This window comes from Chanodichthys erythropterus, chromosome 16 (assembly GCF_024489055.1).
Source record: "Chanodichthys erythropterus isolate Z2021 chromosome 16, ASM2448905v1, whole genome shotgun sequence".
NCBI lineage: Eukaryota > Metazoa > Chordata > Actinopteri > Cypriniformes > Xenocyprididae > Chanodichthys > Chanodichthys erythropterus.
In genome coordinates, this window is record NC_090236.1 from 15,196,817 (window position 1) to 15,216,646 (window position 19,830).

The window sequence follows — 19,830 nt, forward strand, 5'->3', positions numbered from 1 at the left end:
CAAATGAACTGGCCTGATTAGCTGCTTCAGATATGTTTGAGTAACGGTTGGGAATAAACTCTTAAGCACAGTGAGTCTGCAATAAAAGGGTTAAATAACTGGCTGTAAAACTCTCTCTGTCTCTCACTTTCACTCACACACACACACACACACACACACACCTATACTGGTACGGGTGGTTTATAAGGACTTTTTTTCCAAATAAGTTCCATTGTGGTTTATGGGGACCCACCTTTCCCATTGTCATAGAAATTAATAAGAAACATTAAACTGCTCCTTATGGCATGGGGTAAAACGCTGACTGCTCAGAATTTAATTCTAGTGAAGCAGTTTGGAAATATGAAGACCTGACATTCTACAGCACTGTGAGGACGGGGCGGGAGTGGGCGTGTCCTGATTTAATTATGACTTATGAGGACTACCCTGGTTTATCTGGACAGTCACCTACAGTGCATCATTAAACATGAGCATCATACTTGTTTAACTTTACCCTTGAGTGTACCACATCACTTAAGTACGTTTCAATACCAGTAAACAGAAAAACAAAATAAGAAAACAAAACAAAGCAAGAAATTATCAGCAATTGCTTAACCTGGCTTAATCTTATTAAATATTTTAAAAAATAACCCTGAGTTTGTAATGTGAGCTTTAACAGGTGTGATGTGAGGGAAGAGCAAAGAGAGAAGAGGGGAAGTGAAATATGAAAGTAAATTAACTATAAAAATTAAGAAATAAAAAAAAAGGATAGTTTACTAGTTAACCATCACTGACTAGAGCAGTCACTTCCCAGTGAGAGCACACATTTATGCATACATTTTTTTTCAAAAATGTAGATTAAATATGTTACTGAACAGTTTGAGATGATGGTTTTATTGTAAGATACATAAGTAGTTTTCATAATTGAACCTTGAATGTCAATGTCTTAATTTATTCATTAGATTTTAAGTAGTTTTGTATAAAAATTGTTTTGAATAAAGCAGAATATAGGCATTTGATGGTGTTTCATGTTATTGTGAAAAGAGAGTTATAATTGTTAAAGAATTGATTAGTATCTAAATGAAAATTGTTGACCAATTGGGTTTAACTGGACATTGTTTACATACACACACACACACAACCATAACTAACCCTTCATTATGAGGACAGTTTGGGTTTAACTGGACATCACTCACAAACACACACAACCATAACTAACCCTTCATTATGAGGACAATCTGGGTTTAACTGGACATTGTTTACATACACACACAACCATAACTAACCCTTCATTATGAGGACAGTTTGGGTTTAACTGGACTTCACACACAAACACACACAACCATAACTAACCCTTCATTATGAGGACAGTTTGGGTTTAACTGGACTTCACACACAAACACACACAACCATAACTAACCCTTCATTATGAGGACAATCTGGGTTTAACTGGACTTCACACACACAAACACACACACACAACCATAACTAACCCTTCATTATGAGGACAGTTTGGGTTTAACTGGACTTCACACACAAACACACACAACCATAACTAACCCTTCATTATGAGGACAATCTGGGTTTAACTGGACATCACTCCATTTACTCCATACATAGCAGGAGTACTAGTATTAGTTAACCATACTAAATCAAATCAGCTCTTCTACATTGAAGAGTGAATTCACAAATTATTGTGCATCTTTTTGCTGCCACTGAACCTGCAAAATTAATATGCATACCTAAGGAAATAGTGCTACAATGTGCTGTTGCTACAGTATGTCAGCCAACAAGCATACATGTGGTGCAATACACAGGTTAAATTAACCTGGTTGAAGAAAATTTAGTGATCAAAGATCAGCAAGTTTTACACTTCAGACTTAAGACTAGTTAAAGGTCAATAAGATGAAGCAATAAAACTCAAAAGAAACTGAAAAGGCAATTAATAAAAATTAACAAATGGTAAAAAAGGCTCAACAACTAAGATATAAAATAAGTATGTTTATGGGACCAAAGTGCAACAGGGTATGGGCCACAAAATTCACTCAGCAACACAGTGCCAGTGGAAAAAACAAATTATACTGCCTTCCAATAAAAATGCAATAATTTGTACATTTCTATAAAAACAATGTTTTAACAAAAGTAAATAAAAGGATGTCTTCAGCACAAAATATAGACCTGATTCAGACTCTTCTGCTTATAAATTCAGTGGTCCAACAACATTTTAGACAATTTTGCAGAACAAAAGCCACACACATTAATGTAAGGCCAAAATGATCTCTCTAGGAACTCTCTAAGAACTTTTTTTTTCAACATCATACCTCGGTTCCTCACGAAGCCCCTTATATTTTGGACTGTTCTTTCTCTCAGAGCAGGGTCCTCTGCAGTCTTGCACTGCTCACAATCGGTTTTTGTTGCAAGGTGTCCCTTTGAAATATGGAATAATGTTTCATGACAGCATTCACTTCATTTGGGCTCCATGGCCTTTTCAGTGTTCCTCGATTTGGTCTCTGCAAAACAAATAAAAATATACATATATACATATACAGTATGTAAATACAGTCAAACCAAAAATTATTCAGACTCTAGATATTCGGTTGTTAAGTCTGACGTCACACAGCAGCGCTTCCGGGTCCTAACGCTCTATTTCATACCATAAGAAAACAACAAATGGTGCTAATATACACACACGATGTGGTGTAATACTAAAAAAAATATATAATCATAACCTTTATCTCCGTACCAAAATTCTAGATGGCCAGACAATGATTCATCTTTTATAAATATTTAAAATATTAATGTCTGTGATGCTGTGAGCACGGAGACTGTTGTGTAGACTGTAAGTATTTAAAATGTTTTAACTTTTTAAAATGATTGATGTTTAATATGAATAAATAGCGCTCAAAAACGGCCGCCGATGGCATTCTCAAGTGAAACGAGTCAAGGATTGGACCCGGAAACGGCGTTCCTTACGTCACGACTTAACAAGCGGATAACTTTTGATATATTTTTACTAGTGGGTGCAGGACACTATAGTTCATTTATGTAAATGAAGATAGCTAAAGTAAACTGTGACATATTATACCAAAATATTATTCATACAGTGGACTACCAGTAAAATTGATAAAAATTTGGAACCAAAAATTATTCAGACACTTTGACCTGACCATGTTTTGCTTAAGTGTTATTAGGGCTTGACGATTACGGCCTAAAATCAAAACCTTCATTAATTGAACATTTTACCTCGATTACGATTAATGAATGATTATTTTGTTTCTGGGGTTTTTTTCCCCCTCATAGTTCACTGACAAGGTTTGTACTGTAAATATGATTATACATTTGTACATTTCTTACAGATTTCTGCTCGTTGTAAATCATAAAGATAAATTAGCACAGTACCAGTATACGTGTGATTAATTGTACTGTCTCTATTAATTGTGAAGTTGTAGGTTGTAAATAGTTCCTTCAAAAGTAGAAAAATATATGCTATAATAAGTTTTGAATTTCTAAGCTACTTTTGTGATAAATCACAGGACAGCGCTGACAACTAGTTTCTGCGTTCCTCTCTGTGCGCGATCTTCACAGCTACTGTTTGTATGAATGTTCGTGCCACAATGCAGCTGCGTGAGCATGTTAGCTTGATATAATACACATCCGATCATCTAATCGCTTAAATGTCCAAACCATAAAACAACTACAACTGACAAAGTTTAGTGAAGATGCAAGGCTCACCACTCGCATAATAATTTGGAACGCAGTGTAGCGATGGCGCGCAAGTGACATATCAGTAAGATTTCAGTACAATAAACATTCAGATTTTAGTTTTTCTAAGAAAATGTTTGTTTGTTTATTTATCCATGTCTTTTTAGATAACTGGTATCAATCTCAGACAAAATAATTTGCCAGATCTATGAAAACCCTACTTAGAGGTTGTAAGTCACAGTTCTCATGCAATATGGGAGGAAGAAAGATCTTTCTGAAGATGAAAAGCATGAAATGGTCCAATGTTGTGCAAAAGGCATGAAAACATTGGACCACTGGACCATTTCATGCTTTTCTTCTTCAGAAAGATCTTTCTTCCTCCCATATTGCATGAGAACTGTGACTTGCTTAATAATGTGGAACAACCTCTAAGTAGGGTTTCCATAGATCTGGCAAATTATTTTGTCTGACATTGATACCAGTTATCTAAAAAGATATGGATAAATAAACAAACAAACATTTTCTTAGAAAAACTAAAATCTGAATGTTTATTCTGCTGAAATCTAACTGATATGTCACTTGCATAATGATTTGGAACGCGGTGTATGTGTTGAACCGGTGTTCACCTCCGTGTTTTGCTTTTATGCCACTGACTGGACGGGGCAGAGTCACATGGCTACACACGCGGTAGTGTGTTTTTAAGGGGGAAGTATTAACAGGATTAAAAAAAACGAAATAACCGACATGGGAAAATTACGTCGGTTAGAGGTTCTGAATTTCAGTTTTGATTACTTTTCGATTAATCATCCAGCCCTACATGACAGCATTAATTAAAGTTTCTTATGGGTCAAGATCAAGTTTTCTGTTTCAAGCCACTCCCATAATATGTCACCAATCAAAATAATGCACGGCTCAGATTAACTGTACAGCATGTGTGTAAGACTCCAATAAAAGTAATTATTATCACAAATAAATCTCAATGAGAAAAACTGGTTGTGTCAATAGTATTATAGACTACACAATATTATTATATTATTTTCAAATAAGTTATTAATTTAGTTCCTGGTTCAGTTCAGAACTCTTTAAATAAAATAGCATTGGATGGAACAGATTTTAAGTATCTGTGCCGCTTAAAAAGATGCAATCTAATCCTGTTTACAAGACATAAGCCTGCTCCCGAGCAGGCTTATGCTTACGGACCTGTTGCTATGACAGCAACTCCAGAATAAGTGTCGAAGAACCGAACAATCCAAGATTGTGCCAAATCGTCATCGATCAAATCCAGCTAATTGAGTTAGCACCATAAAGTATAGGCAAACAAACAAATAAATAAAAAATATATAGTTATTTACCAGTATCCTTTTTTAATCAAGCTGTTTTTGGAACGATAATAGAGGAGGACTGTCCTTACATTTCAGGACAGAGTCATGCCCATCCCCCAATACACAAGTGTGTCAGTGTCAAAGAGAAGTGACACTGTCTTTACAGGTCATCTGAAATCAGAGCAATTGTATGCTGTTTTGTATGCTGTTAGAAAGTGTGCATATTGTGTCTTAACCTTATCCACACTAAAATAAAGCTGACACATACCCAAAGCAACATATCTTTTCATCAAACCCTAACCCTAACACGGCGGTCCCCATAGAGGAGGACTGTCCTTACATTTCAGGTCAGAGTCATGCCCATCCCCCATTACACAAGTGATGAAAATGAGTGAACAGAGAAAGGCACATTTTACTCAAAGTTGAGACGTCACAACAACGTCTTTAAGACAACGGTCCACATAAAACAGCCTAGTATGATGCCCAACTGTCCTCCACTTAACACTGTCAGTGTCAAAGAGAAGTAAACAATTAAGGAACATACGATCACTTACTTTCTCACTCACTGATGAGGAAGGATTCACACGGCATTCAGTCACAGTCACTGATGTCTCGTCACCCAATTCCTGTAATTGTAAAAGTTATAAAGTCGAATATCGAGCTTCCGCCAGACCGCCTTCCGTATTCAACGTACGCAGAAAGTGTAATTGACGCGATGCCAGTTTACACTTTCTTCATAACTTGTACATGGAAGGTGGTCTAGCGGAAGTTCGATATTTGACTTCATAACTTGTTAAATATGGATATTTATTTTATGCAAAACGCATTGTTTTGATTCAGAAGGCTTTTATTAACAGTCCGGATCGGTGTGGAGCATATATTAATGATGGATGGATGTGGATGAAAGCACTTTGTTCAGTTCATAGTCACTGAACCCTATCACTGCCATTATAAAGCTAGGATGTGTCAGGGTAGTTATTAATATTTCTGCTATTATGTTCATCAGAAAGTCATATACACCTAGGATGGCTTGAGGGTAAGTAAAGCTTGGGGTAATTTTAATTTCAAAGTGACGTAATCCTTGAACATTGTCAAAGAGAAGTAAACAATTAAGGAACATACGATCACTTACTTTCTCACTCACTGATGAGGAAGGATTCACACTGCATTCAGTCACAGTCACTGATGTCTCGTCACACAATTCCTGTAATTGTGAGAAAGACAGGTACAAAACTGAGGCAAGGATGTTTGCCAGATAGTATCAACCAAAGTCTAAGTATCTACTGTCACTTTAATGGCTGTCGTGCACAAAGCAGACGTAAAACATGTATACATGAGGATCTTGTCTATACAGTAATACAATTTACATTATAAAGGTCAATGTCTGACACATACCCAAAGCAACATATCTTTTCATCAAACCCTAACCCTAACACGACGGTCCCCATAGAGGAGGACTGTCCTTACATTTCAGGTCAGAGTCATGCCCATCCCCCAATACACAAGTGATGAAAATGAGTAAACAGAGAAAGGCACATTTTACTCAAAGTTGAGACGTCACAACAACGTCTTTAAGACAACGGTCCACATAAAACAGCCTAGTATGATGCCCAACTGTCCTCCACTTAACACTGTCAGTGTCAAAGAGAAGTAAACAATTAAGGAACATACGATCACTTACTTTCTCACTCACTGATGAGGAAGGATTCACACTGCATTCAGTCACAGTCACTGATGGCTCGTCACACAATTCCTGTAATTGTGAGAAAGACAGGTACAAAACTGAGGCAAGGATGTTTGCCAGATAGTATTAACCAAAGTCTAAGTATCTACTGTCAATTTAATGGCTGTCGTGCACAAAGCAGACGTAAAACATGTATACATGAGGATCCTGTCTATACAGTAATACAATTTATATTATAAAGGTCAATGTACCATTTCATCTCCAGTCAAAGCTGAATCTCCTTTCTTCGCAACGGTCTTTGACTTGTCTTTACAGGTCATCTGAAATCAGAGCAATTGTATACCATTATCATAAAATGTTTCAATTCTGATGCATAACATTTAACAAATGAATATGAATGTAGATGTTATTCGTTGTTTTCTTCCAAAAAAAGTCCCTTAAAAGGCAAATTTTATACAAGAAAATCTCTCCAAACGCAAAACCCTCACCGCTAACTCAGGACAGGGTGAATTTTAGCAACTAAAAAGGGCCTGTTCACACCAAGGACAATAACTATAAAGTTATAGTTAAAAAAAATCTTTCAATATTTAAGAGTAGCAGCATCTTCATAAGAGCTTAAACAATAACGGTACAGTGAAACAATATTGTTAGAATCACTTTCAAAAAGATATCCAGATTAAACGCTAAAAACATTGACAGCCAATCAGAATTAATTCTGCTATACCAAGCTCGAGTATTTAAGCAGCAGACAAGCATGTGCTTACAGTAAACAGAAAGATACCTTCTGCTGGTGTGGATGCTAATGTAGTTATCATTGTTGGTGTAAACGGACCTTAACTGTTTACTTCTTTTTGACTGAAAGACACTGCAGTTGTTGCTGTATTGAAAGCATGTCCTGACTGAAAAGTGTGCATATTGGGTTTAAACCTTATCCACAATAAAATAAAGCTGACACATATCCAAAGCAACATATCTTTTCATCAAACCCTAACCCTAACCCTAACACAACGGTCCCCATAGGGGAGGACTGTCCTTACATTTCAGTTCAGAGTCATGCCCATCCCCCAATACACAAGTGATGAAAATGAGTAAATAGAGAAAATCACATTTTATTCAAAGTTGAGACATCACAACAACGTCTTTAAGACAACGGTCCACATAAAACAGCCTAGTATGATGCCCAACTGTCCTCCACTTAACACTGTCAGTGTCAAAGAGAAGTAAACAATTAAGGAACATACGATCACTTACTTTCTCACTCACTGATGAGGAAGGATTCACACTGCATTCAGTCACAGTCACTGATGTCTCGTCACACAATTCCTGTAATTGTGAGAAAGACAGGTACAAAACTGAGGCAAGGATGTTTGCCAGATAGTATTAACCAAAGTCTAAGTATCTACTGTCACTTTAATGGCTGTCGTGCACAAAGCAGACGTAAAACATGTATACATGAGGATCTTGTCTATAAAGTAATACAATTTACATTATAAAGGTCAATGTCTGAAACATACCCAAAGCAACATATCTTTTCATCAAACCCTAACCCTAACACGACGGTCCCCATAGAGGAGGACTGTCCTTACATTTCAGGTCAGAGTCATGCCCATCCCCCAATACACAAGTGATGAAAATGAGTAAACAGAGAAAGGCACATTTTACTCAAAGTTGAGACGTCACAACAACGTCTTTAAGACAACGGTCCACATAAAACAGCCTAGTATGATGCCCAACTGTCCTACACTTAAAGATTAGATTAACTTTGAAATGAAAATTAGCCAAACCTTTACTCACCCTCAAGCCATCCTAGGTGTACACTGTAATCCCTGAAGTTGATTTAACCCAAACTAATTAAATAAACTAAACAAACTTTTTAATTTTCTCTTCATTACACAATTGTTTTGGGTTTTGTGCACGATTTGCATGTATTCTCTCATTCTACTGGAATGTTTTAGTTCAATCAACTTAACTGTGCTAATTCAAGTCTGTTGTCAATGGCAACGAACAGGAATGCAACACAAGGAAGAATTTCATTGGGCAGTTTGAAATGACGCCAAGCTGGAATGTAGCGTGTGTTTCTGTCAACGTTTGCTGGTAAGTTGAAGAACTTTTAGTTTTTACTCTGAAACAAGCTCTTATTAATTCGTTTCAGAATGTAAATGAGATACATATCAATATTGATCTCAAGGGACAGCAGTTAGCTAGTTTGGCTGCATTAACTTACATGCTAGTTAAGTCTTCCGCCACGGTCTCTTCACAGATCGCATTATTTGTAACTTAATCAGTGGAAATCATCGCTTGCCATTATGGTAAAGTTAAGATTATAGTGAATGCACGAATGTGTTATATCAAGTGTTCATCTCTTTTTAATAATTAATGCATTCTTGTTATTTGTCGATATTTGTAAGCACAATGTTCGTATTAAACGTGAATGACACTGCACTGATGATGTCAGCCTGCTCTTGGCAGGTCAAGCACCAACAGGCAAAACACCACAGCTGCGTTTTGCAAAAGTATCGTGAATCCAAAATCATGATCGTATACAAAGCTAAGTTATCTACAAAATAAATGCAACATTGTGCTCACCTGTGTGCTGTTAGCCAAGCTAGCTATCTGTGTTTAAGTTTCAGTAGGATTTCATCCTGTGATATGCTTTTTTTTGTGTTAAATATAGTTTACATTGTCTGCTGGTAAAAATTAATGAAATAATGTGGATTTTTTGTCACTCAGCAGATTCCAAGCAGATCCAATCAAAGCTAAGATGCTTCAGTCTTGACCAGCTCTGTCAGGTAAAGTGAAATGCCTATGTTCATATTTTGTGTGTTTATTCATACACATGAAAAATAGATATTCAAATTCGACATTTGTTCAGTTTTGACAATTTCCTTACATTAACAAACTTTGTTCTTCTGCTTTAGGTGTACCAGCAGGCTGGTTGGGAAGAAGAGAGTGATTTGAGAGATTTTGTGCAAAAGACAAATGTGTGTAAATTAAGCTGAAGTGTCAGCATCATTTTGAAATTATGCATGTGAATATTCTGAGTAATCTCTTTATTCATGTTTAGGCTTCTGATGATGAGGACAGCATACAGCCTAGAAAGTGAAGATATGACACAGCATCCACTGCCCTTCTACCTCCATCCATCTACTGTCGGAATCATCTTGGAGCAGAATTTTGTGATGGTTTCTTGTTATTCTCTAGAAACTGAATTTAAATAAATTGTGGATTCAAATAAATCACTGTTTGGTGTATTCTTTGTTCTTGTTTATAGTGGAGTTAACTTAAAAAGTAAGAATTCTTCAAAATAACTGAAATTAAAAAGCTATATTAAAATTAAAGTCTTAAAATGAATGCAATAAAATGTGTGCAATTTAATATTTTAAGTGACCTAAATCAATAAATTTGAGCTATTTTAACAGATATTAGTTAAATGAACTAAAACTTTTTATTGCAATACTATTGTAATGTTAAGTACATTGGGTCTCATTCATGAAACACGAGCAGAACGAATTTTTGTGTAAATCGTGTGTAAAGTGGTTCTGGCGTAAATTTTCGGATTCATTAAAATGTTCGTATTTTCCAAATGTTAGTTGGTACGAAAGAAATCTACACCTGCTCCCAGTCACGCGTAAATAGTGCGTTTAACATCTGAATGTTTTGCTCATTAATAAGGCTGCATTTTAATTCACCTTAATAAAAGTACATATTTACATAGCATTTTGACAAAAATATATCTAGTAATTACATACATTTTTTCTTTTTACTTTTTTGTGAGAGCCAATAATAGCATCTGCAAACGGAGCACTTTAATCAAATAATTAATTGATTTCAATAAGGCTAGGCAAACTAATGGCCCCTTAATTGTTATGGAAATTGTTTCCTATAAAATGGCCAAAATCCTTAATTTGGTGTCATAATATGATGCCCGTCAGTCGGATTTAATGGGCGGGATTTATGGTAATTGAGAATGAGCGTGCACGCGCGTCCCATTTATGACTGAATGGAATTCATTAACTCACACACACATTTCACTATCACTTCTGACGTTTACGAAGTATTTGTGAATCAGGAGAAGAGTTTTCGGGAAGGTCTCTTTACGCGCAAATCACTCACATATTTACTCGTATATTTACGAATGTTTCATGAATGAAACCCATTAAACGTAAAATGTCTTGTTTGTTCAACAAGAGAAAATCAATTTTTTAGGGCAACGAGTTTCCATAAATTTTTTAGGTTCAATCAACTTGTACGGGCTTCCAGTGTATATGGCTTTCTTGTTTCTGACAAAGACAATCAGAAACAAGAGAAATATTACTAAATATCCTGACACATCTGAGCTTTATAATGGCAGTGATAGGGTTCAATGAGTATGAACTGAACAAAGTGCTTCCATCCACATCCATCCATCATAAACCTGTACTCCACATGGCTCCAGAGTGTTATTAAAGGCCTTCTAAAGCGAAGTGATGCATTTGTGTAAAAAGACACCCATATTTAAACAAGTTATAAAGTCGAATATCGAGCTTCCGCCAGACCGCCTTCCGTATTCAACGTACGCAGAAAGTGTAATTGACGCAATGCCAGTTTACACTTTCTTCATAACTTGTACATGGAAGGTGGTCTAGCGGAAGTTCGATATTTGACTTCATAACTTGTTAAATATGGATATTTATTTTATGCAAAACGCATTGTTTTGATTCAGAAGGCTTTTATTAACACTCCGGATCGGTGTGGAGCATATATTAATGATGGATGGATGTGGATGAAAGCACTTTGTTCAGTTCATAGTCACTGAACCCTATCACTGCCATTATAAAGCTTGGATGTGTCAGGGTATTTATTAATATTTCTGCTATTATGTTCATCAGAAAGTCATATACACCTAGGATGTCTTGAGGGTGAGTAAAGCTTGGGGTAATTTTAATTTCAAAGTGACGTAATCCTTGAACATTGTCAAAGAGAAGTAAACAATTAAGGAACATACGATCACTTACTTTCTCACTCACTGATGAGGAAGGATTCACACTGCATTCAGTCACAGTCACTGATGTCTCGTCACACAATTCCTGTAATTGTGAGAAACACAGGTACAAAACTGAGGCAAGGATGTTTGCCAGATTGGCACTACAACCAATACTAGTATCAACCAAAGTCTAAGTGTCTACTGTCACTTTAATGGCTGTCGTGCATAAAGCAGACGTAAAACATGTATACATGAGGATCTTGTCTATACAGTAATACAATTTACATTATAAAGGTCAATGTCTGACACATACCCAAAGCAACATATCTTTTCATCAAACCCTAACCCTAACACGACGGTCCCCATAGAGGAGGACTGTCCTTACATTTCAGGTCAGAGTCATGCCCATCCCCCAATACACAAGTGATGAAAATGAGTAAACAGAGAAAGGCACATTTTACTCAAAGTTGAGACGTCACAACAACGTCTTTAATACAACGGTCCACATAAAACAGCCTAGTATGATGCCCAACTGTCCTCCACTTAACACTGTCAGTGTCAAAGAGAAGTAAACAATTAAGGAACATACGATCACTTACTTTCTCACTCACTGATGAGGAAGGATTCACACGGCATTCAGTCACAGTCACTGATGGCTCGTCACACAATTCCTGTAATTGTGAGAAAGACAGGTACAAAACTGAGGCAAGGATGTTTGCCAGATAGTATTAACCAAAGTCTAAGTATCTACTGTCACTTTAATGGCTGTCGTGCACAAAACAGCCATGCAGAATCTTTTTTTTTTTAACAAATTCATGAAATGCAGAACAGAGTGAAACATGGTTGACTTTCAAATAAATAAAGTCTTCAAGAAACTCACCCTTAAACGCCAAGGCCACGAGGAATCCCCATAGTTGTATGTGACCTCCTCATCTGGAAAGATATCTCTTATACTAAATAGGCACAGGTGTGGTCTTCCGTCAACAATTATTGTCTTGACTTTGCAATTTGGATTTCTGTGATCATCATTCAGCAGTCGCCCAAGTGAACAGTCCACTTTAGTAGCATCTATGCTGTGAGAAAAATAATGCAGTAAGAAACTTAAAACATTCCTAACTGAACAATATATATTTTTGGGGTTAGGGTAACCTTGGCCTATTTAACCTATATTAAAAAATACACATTGTGACAGTTAACTTCCCTTCCTGAGAATTTAAAAGGTGAGATGGTAGGCTAAATATATAACCCCACTTAGGAATCAGCCTGCTAAACAATAACCATGTTATTGATTATCACTAACTTATAAGTTCCTATTGTTATAAGAACCCTAGCAAAGCTGCTACAGTAATAATAATAGAAACAATAATATTAATCATAATTATCGTTGAAAAAAATGGCCAGCTTACCAATTACGTGTTCCATTCCATGTGAAGTCAAACAAGTAGTTGCCTTCAACATCTTCAACATGTTTACTTTGAGAGAGAATCCCACGGTCTTCAACAACAAAGGTGGATGATTCAATGTGCTCAAGAGCAAGCACACCTCTCCCTAAAAGGACAAATAATAATAAAAATAATAATAATAATAAAACATGAACCCAAGTGCACCTATTTATTACACAACTAACCATCTTATCTTTTTAAAGGGTTAAATCCTGTAAAACTTTGTAATGTAATATGAGGTGCAGCAAGTGACAAAATATTTCAAGCATTGGTTACCAATGAAATACTAGTTGAGTTTGGTTACCCTATTCTCTGTAACCTATACAGAATTTCAAGTATTAATTTTGAAATAAAAAATATAATTTTATAAGTTTTTTTGTTTCTTCAACCTTTATGTAAATAATAGGCTGACCCTAGGGCAAAATGTGTGACCATGTTCAGACTGCCAGCAATACAGTGCACTTCTCATTGTCACCTCTGAAGGATGTGAGGGAATGCAAGGAAAGGAAATAAGATCAGAGGATCCAAAGGATAGCTTATTTGTTTACTGAAATATTCTTGATCATTTCAAAACAACATCAGCTGCACTCAAGTGATCTGCCTTTGGGTTGTTAAAGGATTAGTTCACCCAAAAATGAAAAGTCTGTCATCTTTGTTTTGCTGAACACAAAGATATTTTGAAGAATGTAACCACAGACTTTCGGGGCACCACTTCTATATGAAAAATACTATGGAAGTCAATAGTGCCCCAAAACTGTGTGGTTACATTCTTCCAAATATCTTCCTTTATGTCCAGCAGAACAAAGAAATAGACCCTCTTTATTTTTTTCCTCTTTTTGAAAGCTGTGAAAACACCTTTGGGGAGTTTTTCTTTTGCTATTTGAGCAAATGGAAACACAAAAATGCCGTGGATATTCCGTATCATAGCAACAAAGCGTCTCAACGGAAAAAAACGCATTTTAAGCAGAGCGCCTAGCATTTTCAGCTAGCTAAAAACGCTCTGGTGGACACACGGCCTAAGCGTATTCGCCTAGAGGTAAGACTCGCTGATACTAGACTCTATTTCTGATAACACAGTAGCCTATATGTAGTGTTGTAGGTAGCAGTAAAACTGCAAACTTAGCAAAGTAACGTTAGATAGACAATTACATATAAGTTGCATATAAGTTGACTGTTATCAAAGTAAAGCCACTGTTCTGTAAAACTGAGTTTATTTATCTATTTATGCTAACGTTACCACAAAAGCCTGTTGCTGTATTGGTTGAGATGACTGCAGAGACCGATAAATTTGCGAGATGAACCACTGATGTAGTGCAGACTATAACAAAATAATGTTAATTATTACTGTAAGCTTAAAAATATAATTGACACCCACTTTTGATTAAATCTTTGATCTATGTCCGTGAGTAACCTCAAACGCGCATATGTTATGGGCGTGGTGAAAAAATGCGGAACTACCTGCTATTACTGGCTGTAGTTTTAAGCCTCTGGCCAAAAAAGCCTCAGATGACGCAAAATGACGATTTTTGCGTCATCTGAGGCTTTTTTACAGAATAAAAATGCATAAATCTCTCATCTCGGGCTGATATGAAGGGGGAAAGCACGGTAATTCGAAAATACTAGTGGTATTCTACTAATACAAAGCTTAATGCTAAATCCTGAAGTATCCCTTTAATAATGTGGACAATATGTCTGAGAAGATCTGATCAGAGGTAAAGAAAAAAAATTTATATCTGATTTGCCTGCAGTCTGAACATAGTCAAAGTGCTTTGTGACGCACAACTTACCTTTAAATGTGTTGATTTGTCGTCCCTCGATGAAGGCTTTGTCTTTGTCCGACAATATTGCATCCTGCTCAGGTTTTATTCTCTTCTTTCTCACCATGTTGACTAAAAACATTCCAGGTAACATGATGAGTATATGTTTTTATTATAAGAATTCTTTATATAAAGTATGTTACTGTCAGACTGTAGCTAAGCCTAATATATATAAACTGAATTTACAGTCTATTATGATAGACATATTAGAAATATATAACATAAACATACCTTAAGCAAAATAACTGATTGTATTACCGAATATAATAATATATATATATATATATTATAAATAATATTCGATAATACAGTCAGTCATTTTGCTTAAGGTATGTTTATGTTATATATTTCTAATATGTCTCTATCATATTACTGCAAATTCATTAACGTTAGACCTGAGTAAAAAAAATAATGATTTCTCGATTCTCATTTTTTATTAGAAACTATCAATCCCCAGAATCGATTAGTCTTTGCTGTTATCAGATGGTGAATGAAAATAACACTGTAGCTCACCTCCCATTACAGTCACTTTGGGGTTTGTTACTTTTGATAAGAAAAACTAATACGTCATTATGTGTCTATGAACCACAAAATAATTTTGTTTGTACCTTAAAAAACGCCAAAGACGCCATTTTAGCCGCTAATAGGCTAGTACCTTTAACTGATGTTAGCCCGATTAGCTGCCATGTTTAAAGGTAACTAGTTAAAACTGTCTGACTCATAACACACTGAGCTATGTAACTTACTTTTATAAGTAAATACACTTACCTTTGACATGATCAAGTGAAAATCTCCCGTTATATCTCGCAAATTTCGCTGGAATTCTGCTAATTAATCTTAATTATTATTGTTATTAATCTCTCCGTCACACCTCGCATCAAGACGATTGAAGATCAGAGGCGGGGCGAGCTGACGGTCACGATGTCAAATCCAGCCAATCACTGACGAGGATTCCAGTGTTCCACCAATGAATCGCGCGCTTGGGCGGGTCTAGGTGTATGAAATGTGTATGAAACCGCAGTAGCACCACATTTTCAATAGGGGGAGATTATACACACTGAGCATACACACATACACACAGAAAAACGGGTACAACGTGTTTATAAGGACATATTGAGAAAACGCGGGAGGTGGTTAGGAACAACCTTATAAGCCTTTCTGCACTGCTCGACTTATGAGGACATCAGCACTGTCCTCATAGTTACGGTATGTCCTCATAGAGTCGGTATGTATTCATGCATTTTGTCCTCATAATCCGGCCGCACCAACGCACACACACACACACACACACACACACACACACACAGAGGGAGGGGGGAGGGGGACTGAGACCCTACGTCTAAGAGAGCTTAAGAAAAATCCACATTTAAACCAAAATATCTGACTTCCTGTTGGTCAGAGCTAATGACTGTAAATGAGAAAGTTGTCCAGTTTAATGAGAACAATAAGTGTACCGAGTTTGGTGACTGTAGGTTAAACTAAACCCCCCACTTTTGTCAAAAGGTGGCGCTGCAGAGCCCCTGCTCCCTGCCCGTTTCTAAGGCTTTGTCCATATCTACTGTATGACAATAATGATATGTGTGTCGAGTTTCATCCAATTTGAAGCATGTTAACGGCTTCAAAAACGCCCAAGAATATTATAAAAGTTTTACGTTTTGCCAAGGCAACTATGTTTGAGATATCACAATTCTTTTCAAAGGTCTACATCTGCCATGTTTTGACATTATTGTGGTGAAGTTTGAAGCAAATCGGATAAAAATAAAATGGTGATCTCAAAGAATTTTGAAAGTGACACGCTTCCTGCTGCCAGTTGGTGGCAGTATAACTTTGACTCACAATAGTCACATCCGTGTGATCGGACTGTTACACACTCGTGAAGTTTCATAAAGATCAATCAATGTATGCAGAAGTTATAACACATTTCCTGTTTCCCATTTCTCGCCATAAATTCGTTGCATCGCCACAGCCAAACCGTTCGAGATATCAAAAATCCGCTGGCAATTTTTCATCATCAATGTCTTGACTTCATGCTGACCGAGTTTGGTGGTGATCGGATTAATTGCCTAGGAGGAGTATATCAAATTCCAGAGCATGCGTTTTTCAAACAACCCATAATAGCTTACTTCCTGTTGAGGTGACGTATAACTTAGAGTACGAAAGTTGTTCGGCCCGATAAAGTCTATATGTGTACCGAGTTTTATACTTGTGCAAGCGTGTTTGATATATAGACCACATTTTCTGACTCAATTCAAGGGGGCGCTGTCGAGCCCCTCTGCCACGCCCGGGTACCAGCTTTTCTCCGGCTGTAATGGCCGCGGGTTCTGACCCGTGTGCAAAATTTCAAGAGTTTTTGAGCATGTTAAGGGCCCCAAAAACCCCAAAAACTTAGAAAAAAAATAAAAATAATAATCCTAAAGAAAACAAAAGGCCCCTTACAGGGCTTTGGCCCTAATAACAAGCAGCGTTGAGAGGGCCCTCGCACCCGGGCTCACCGCCACCCGTTGGCCTCAGGAAAACAGTGAACAGTGGACATCATGCATTTAAGTGAGTTAATACAGGAGAATTATGCCAAAGTCATTTCGAAATGCCACACTTCCTGCGGCCAACAGGTGGCGCTTTTACCGTCACTGAATTTTGCCATGTTGATGTCTTCAGGCCAGGACTATCATTGAACATGTGAAGTTTGAAGCAGATCGGACATTGTATGCCTGAGTTACAACAACTTCCTGTTTCTTTCGTGGCGTTAATCGCATACATTAGCACTCAGCCAAGTGTTGCATGATTTAACGTGTTTCTAGCATGTCTGGTACTTCGTGGCATGATGAAATGTGAATCTGGTTGTGAATTACAGTATAAAGCATGCCACTTCCTGTTGCCAGCAGGTGGCGCTATGACTGTAACTAAATATTGTCATGAAGATGTCTTCAAGTCAGGACTCTAATAAAACATGTGAAGTTTGGGGCAGATCCGACATTGTTTGTCTGAGTTACAACAACTTCCTTTTTCATGGCGAAACATCAGACTTTGTCAGGCCGCCATGGACACGCCCTTCTGTGAAAACTCTAGATCTTCGCAATTCAACATCACAAAGGCCCTTAGATTAGACTGACCAAAAATGACATTGATCTAATTAAATCTCTAGGAGGAGTTAATCACAGAGTAAAACATGCCATTTCCTGTTGCCTACAGGTGGCGCTATGACTGTAACCGAATATTGTTATGAAGATGTCTTCAGGCCAGGACTCTAATAAAGCATGTGAAGTTTGGGGCAGATCCGACATTGTTTGTCTGAGTTACAACAACTTCCTTTTTCATGGCGAAGACATCAAACTTTGTCAGGCCGCCACGGACACGCCCTTCAGTGAAAACTCTAGATCTTCGCAATTTAACGTCACAAAGGCCTTTAGATTAGACTGACCAAAAATGACATTGATCTGATTAAATCTCTAGGAGGAGTTCGTTAAAGTACAACGTCTGGAAAATGCAAAAAATGGTGAATTAATTCAAAATATCTGACTTCCTGTTTGGTTTCGGATTTCGCTCCAAGAGAATTTTTTGTAGGTACTGGGCTGATAAATGTGTGTACCGAATTTCAAAGCCCTAGTGTAATGTAGCGAGCGGGGCTATACGTTAGATGGCGCTATCGAGCCATTTTTCTTCGCCCAATTCCGAAACACATAACAGACGTAAATTTTCACCACTTCTGACGCGTGTGCAAAGTTTCATGAGTTTTTGAGCACGTTTAGGCCCTCTCAAATGCGATTCACTTTGGAGAAGAAGAAGAAGAAGAAGAAGAATTAAAGCTGCAAGCAGCGTTGAGAGGGCCCTCGCACCCGGGCTCACCGCCACCCGTTGGCCTCAGGAAAACAGTGAACAGTGGGCGTCATGCATTTAAGTGAGTGAATACAGGAGAATTATGCCAAAGTCATTTCGAAATGCCACACTTCCTGCGGCCAACAGGTGGCACTTTCACCTTAACTGAATTTTGCCATGTTGAGGTCTTCAGGCCAGGACTATCATTGAACACGTGAAGTTTGAAGCAGATCGGACATTGTATGCCTGAGTTACAACAACTTCCTCTTTCATGGCGAAACATCAGACTTTGTCAGGCCGCGACGGACACGCCCTTCAGCGAAAACTCAAGATCTTTGAAATTTATCATCGCTAAGGTCTTGAGATTAGACTGACAACATTTGATGTTGATCTGGTTAAATCTCTATGAGGAGTTAATCACAGTAAAAAACATGTCATTTCCTGTTGCCTGCAGGTGGCGCTATGACTGTAACTGAATATTGTTATGAAGATGTCTTCAGGTTAGGACTCTAATAAAGCATGTGAAGTTTGGGGCAGATCCGACATTGTTTGTCTGAGTTACAACAACTTCCTTTTTCATGGCGAAGACATCAAACTTTGCCAGGCCGCCACGGACACGCCCTTCAGTGAAAACTCTAGATCTTCGCAATTTAACGTCACAAAGGCCTTTAGATTAGACTGACCAAAAATGACATTGATCTGATTAAATCTCTAGGAGGAGGAGTTAAAGTACAACGTCTGGAAAATGCAAAAAACGGTGAATTAATTCAAAATATCTGACTTCCTGTTTGGTTTCGGATTTCGCTCCAAGAGAATTTTTTGTAGGTACTGGGCTGATAAATGTGTGTACCGAATTTCAAAGCCCTAGTGTAATGTAGCGAGCGGGGCTGTACGTTAGATGGAGCTATCGAGCCATTTTGCCACGCCCAATTCCGAAACCCATAACATACGTAAATTTTCACCACTTCTGACGCGTGTGCAAAGTTTCATGAGTTTTCGAGCACGTTTAGGCCCTCTAAAATGCGATTCACTTTGGAGAATAATAATAATAATAATAATAAACGGAGCAATTCCAATAGGGTCCTCACACCATCGGTGCTCGGGCCCTAAT

At 37.4% G+C, this 19,830-nt stretch overlaps 2 protein-coding genes and 1 long non-coding RNA gene across 7 annotated transcripts in view; 2 read left to right on the forward strand and 1 right to left on the reverse strand.

Annotated features, from left to right (window-relative positions):
• The window catches only part of mfn1a (mitofusin 1a), a 125,459-nt gene that overhangs the window by 11,999 nt on the left and 93,630 nt on the right, over positions 1-19,830 (forward strand).
• Positions 1,493-15,099, reverse strand: LOC137003693 (histone-lysine N-methyltransferase set-1-like). Of its 5 annotated transcripts, none has more exons than XM_067363939.1 (7): positions 14,877-15,099; positions 13,054-13,195; positions 12,528-12,720; positions 12,247-12,318; positions 6,133-6,204; positions 5,555-5,626; positions 1,493-2,486 (listed from the first exon to the last, which is right to left on the reverse strand). In XM_067363939.1, the coding sequence occupies exons 1-7, from the start codon at positions 14,998-15,000 to the stop codon at positions 2,343-2,345; spliced, it is 819 nt and encodes a 272-aa protein (XP_067220040.1). In that variant the 5' UTR covers positions 15,001-15,099; the 3' UTR covers positions 1,493-2,342. The 5 variants fall into 5 exon arrangements, 4 of the variants coding, with proteins under 4 accessions (XP_067220040.1, XP_067220042.1, XP_067220043.1 ...); XR_010892029.1 differs by lacking the exons at positions 1,493-2,486; positions 5,555-5,626 and adding exons at positions 6,682-7,004; positions 11,679-11,750 and having other exon boundaries at positions 5,731-6,204; XM_067363941.1 differs by lacking the exon at positions 6,133-6,204.
• LOC137003689 (uncharacterized) lies at positions 8,610-10,389 on the forward strand. Its single transcript, XR_010892028.1, has 4 exons — positions 8,610-8,778; positions 9,415-9,473; positions 9,603-9,665; positions 9,749-10,389. It is a non-coding gene; the product is annotated as an uncharacterized lncRNA (long non-coding RNA).

What these genes read in the sequence shown, in the direction of transcription:
- LOC137003693 (XM_067363938.1), bottom strand. Translation starts at nt 15,000, where the DNA reads ATGTTACCTGGAATGTTTTTAGTCAACATGGTGAGAAAGAAGAGAATA. An exon ending in CGTGGCCTTGGCGTTTAAGG is followed by an intron (nt 12,319 to 12,527) that starts GTGAGTTTCTTG and finishes TCACAATTACAG; the next exon opens with GAATTGTGTGACGAGCCATC. An exon ending in CCTCATCAGTGAGTGAGAAA is followed by an intron (nt 6,205 to 12,246) that starts GTAAGTGATCGT and finishes TCACAATTACAG; the next exon opens with GAATTGTGTGACGAGACATC.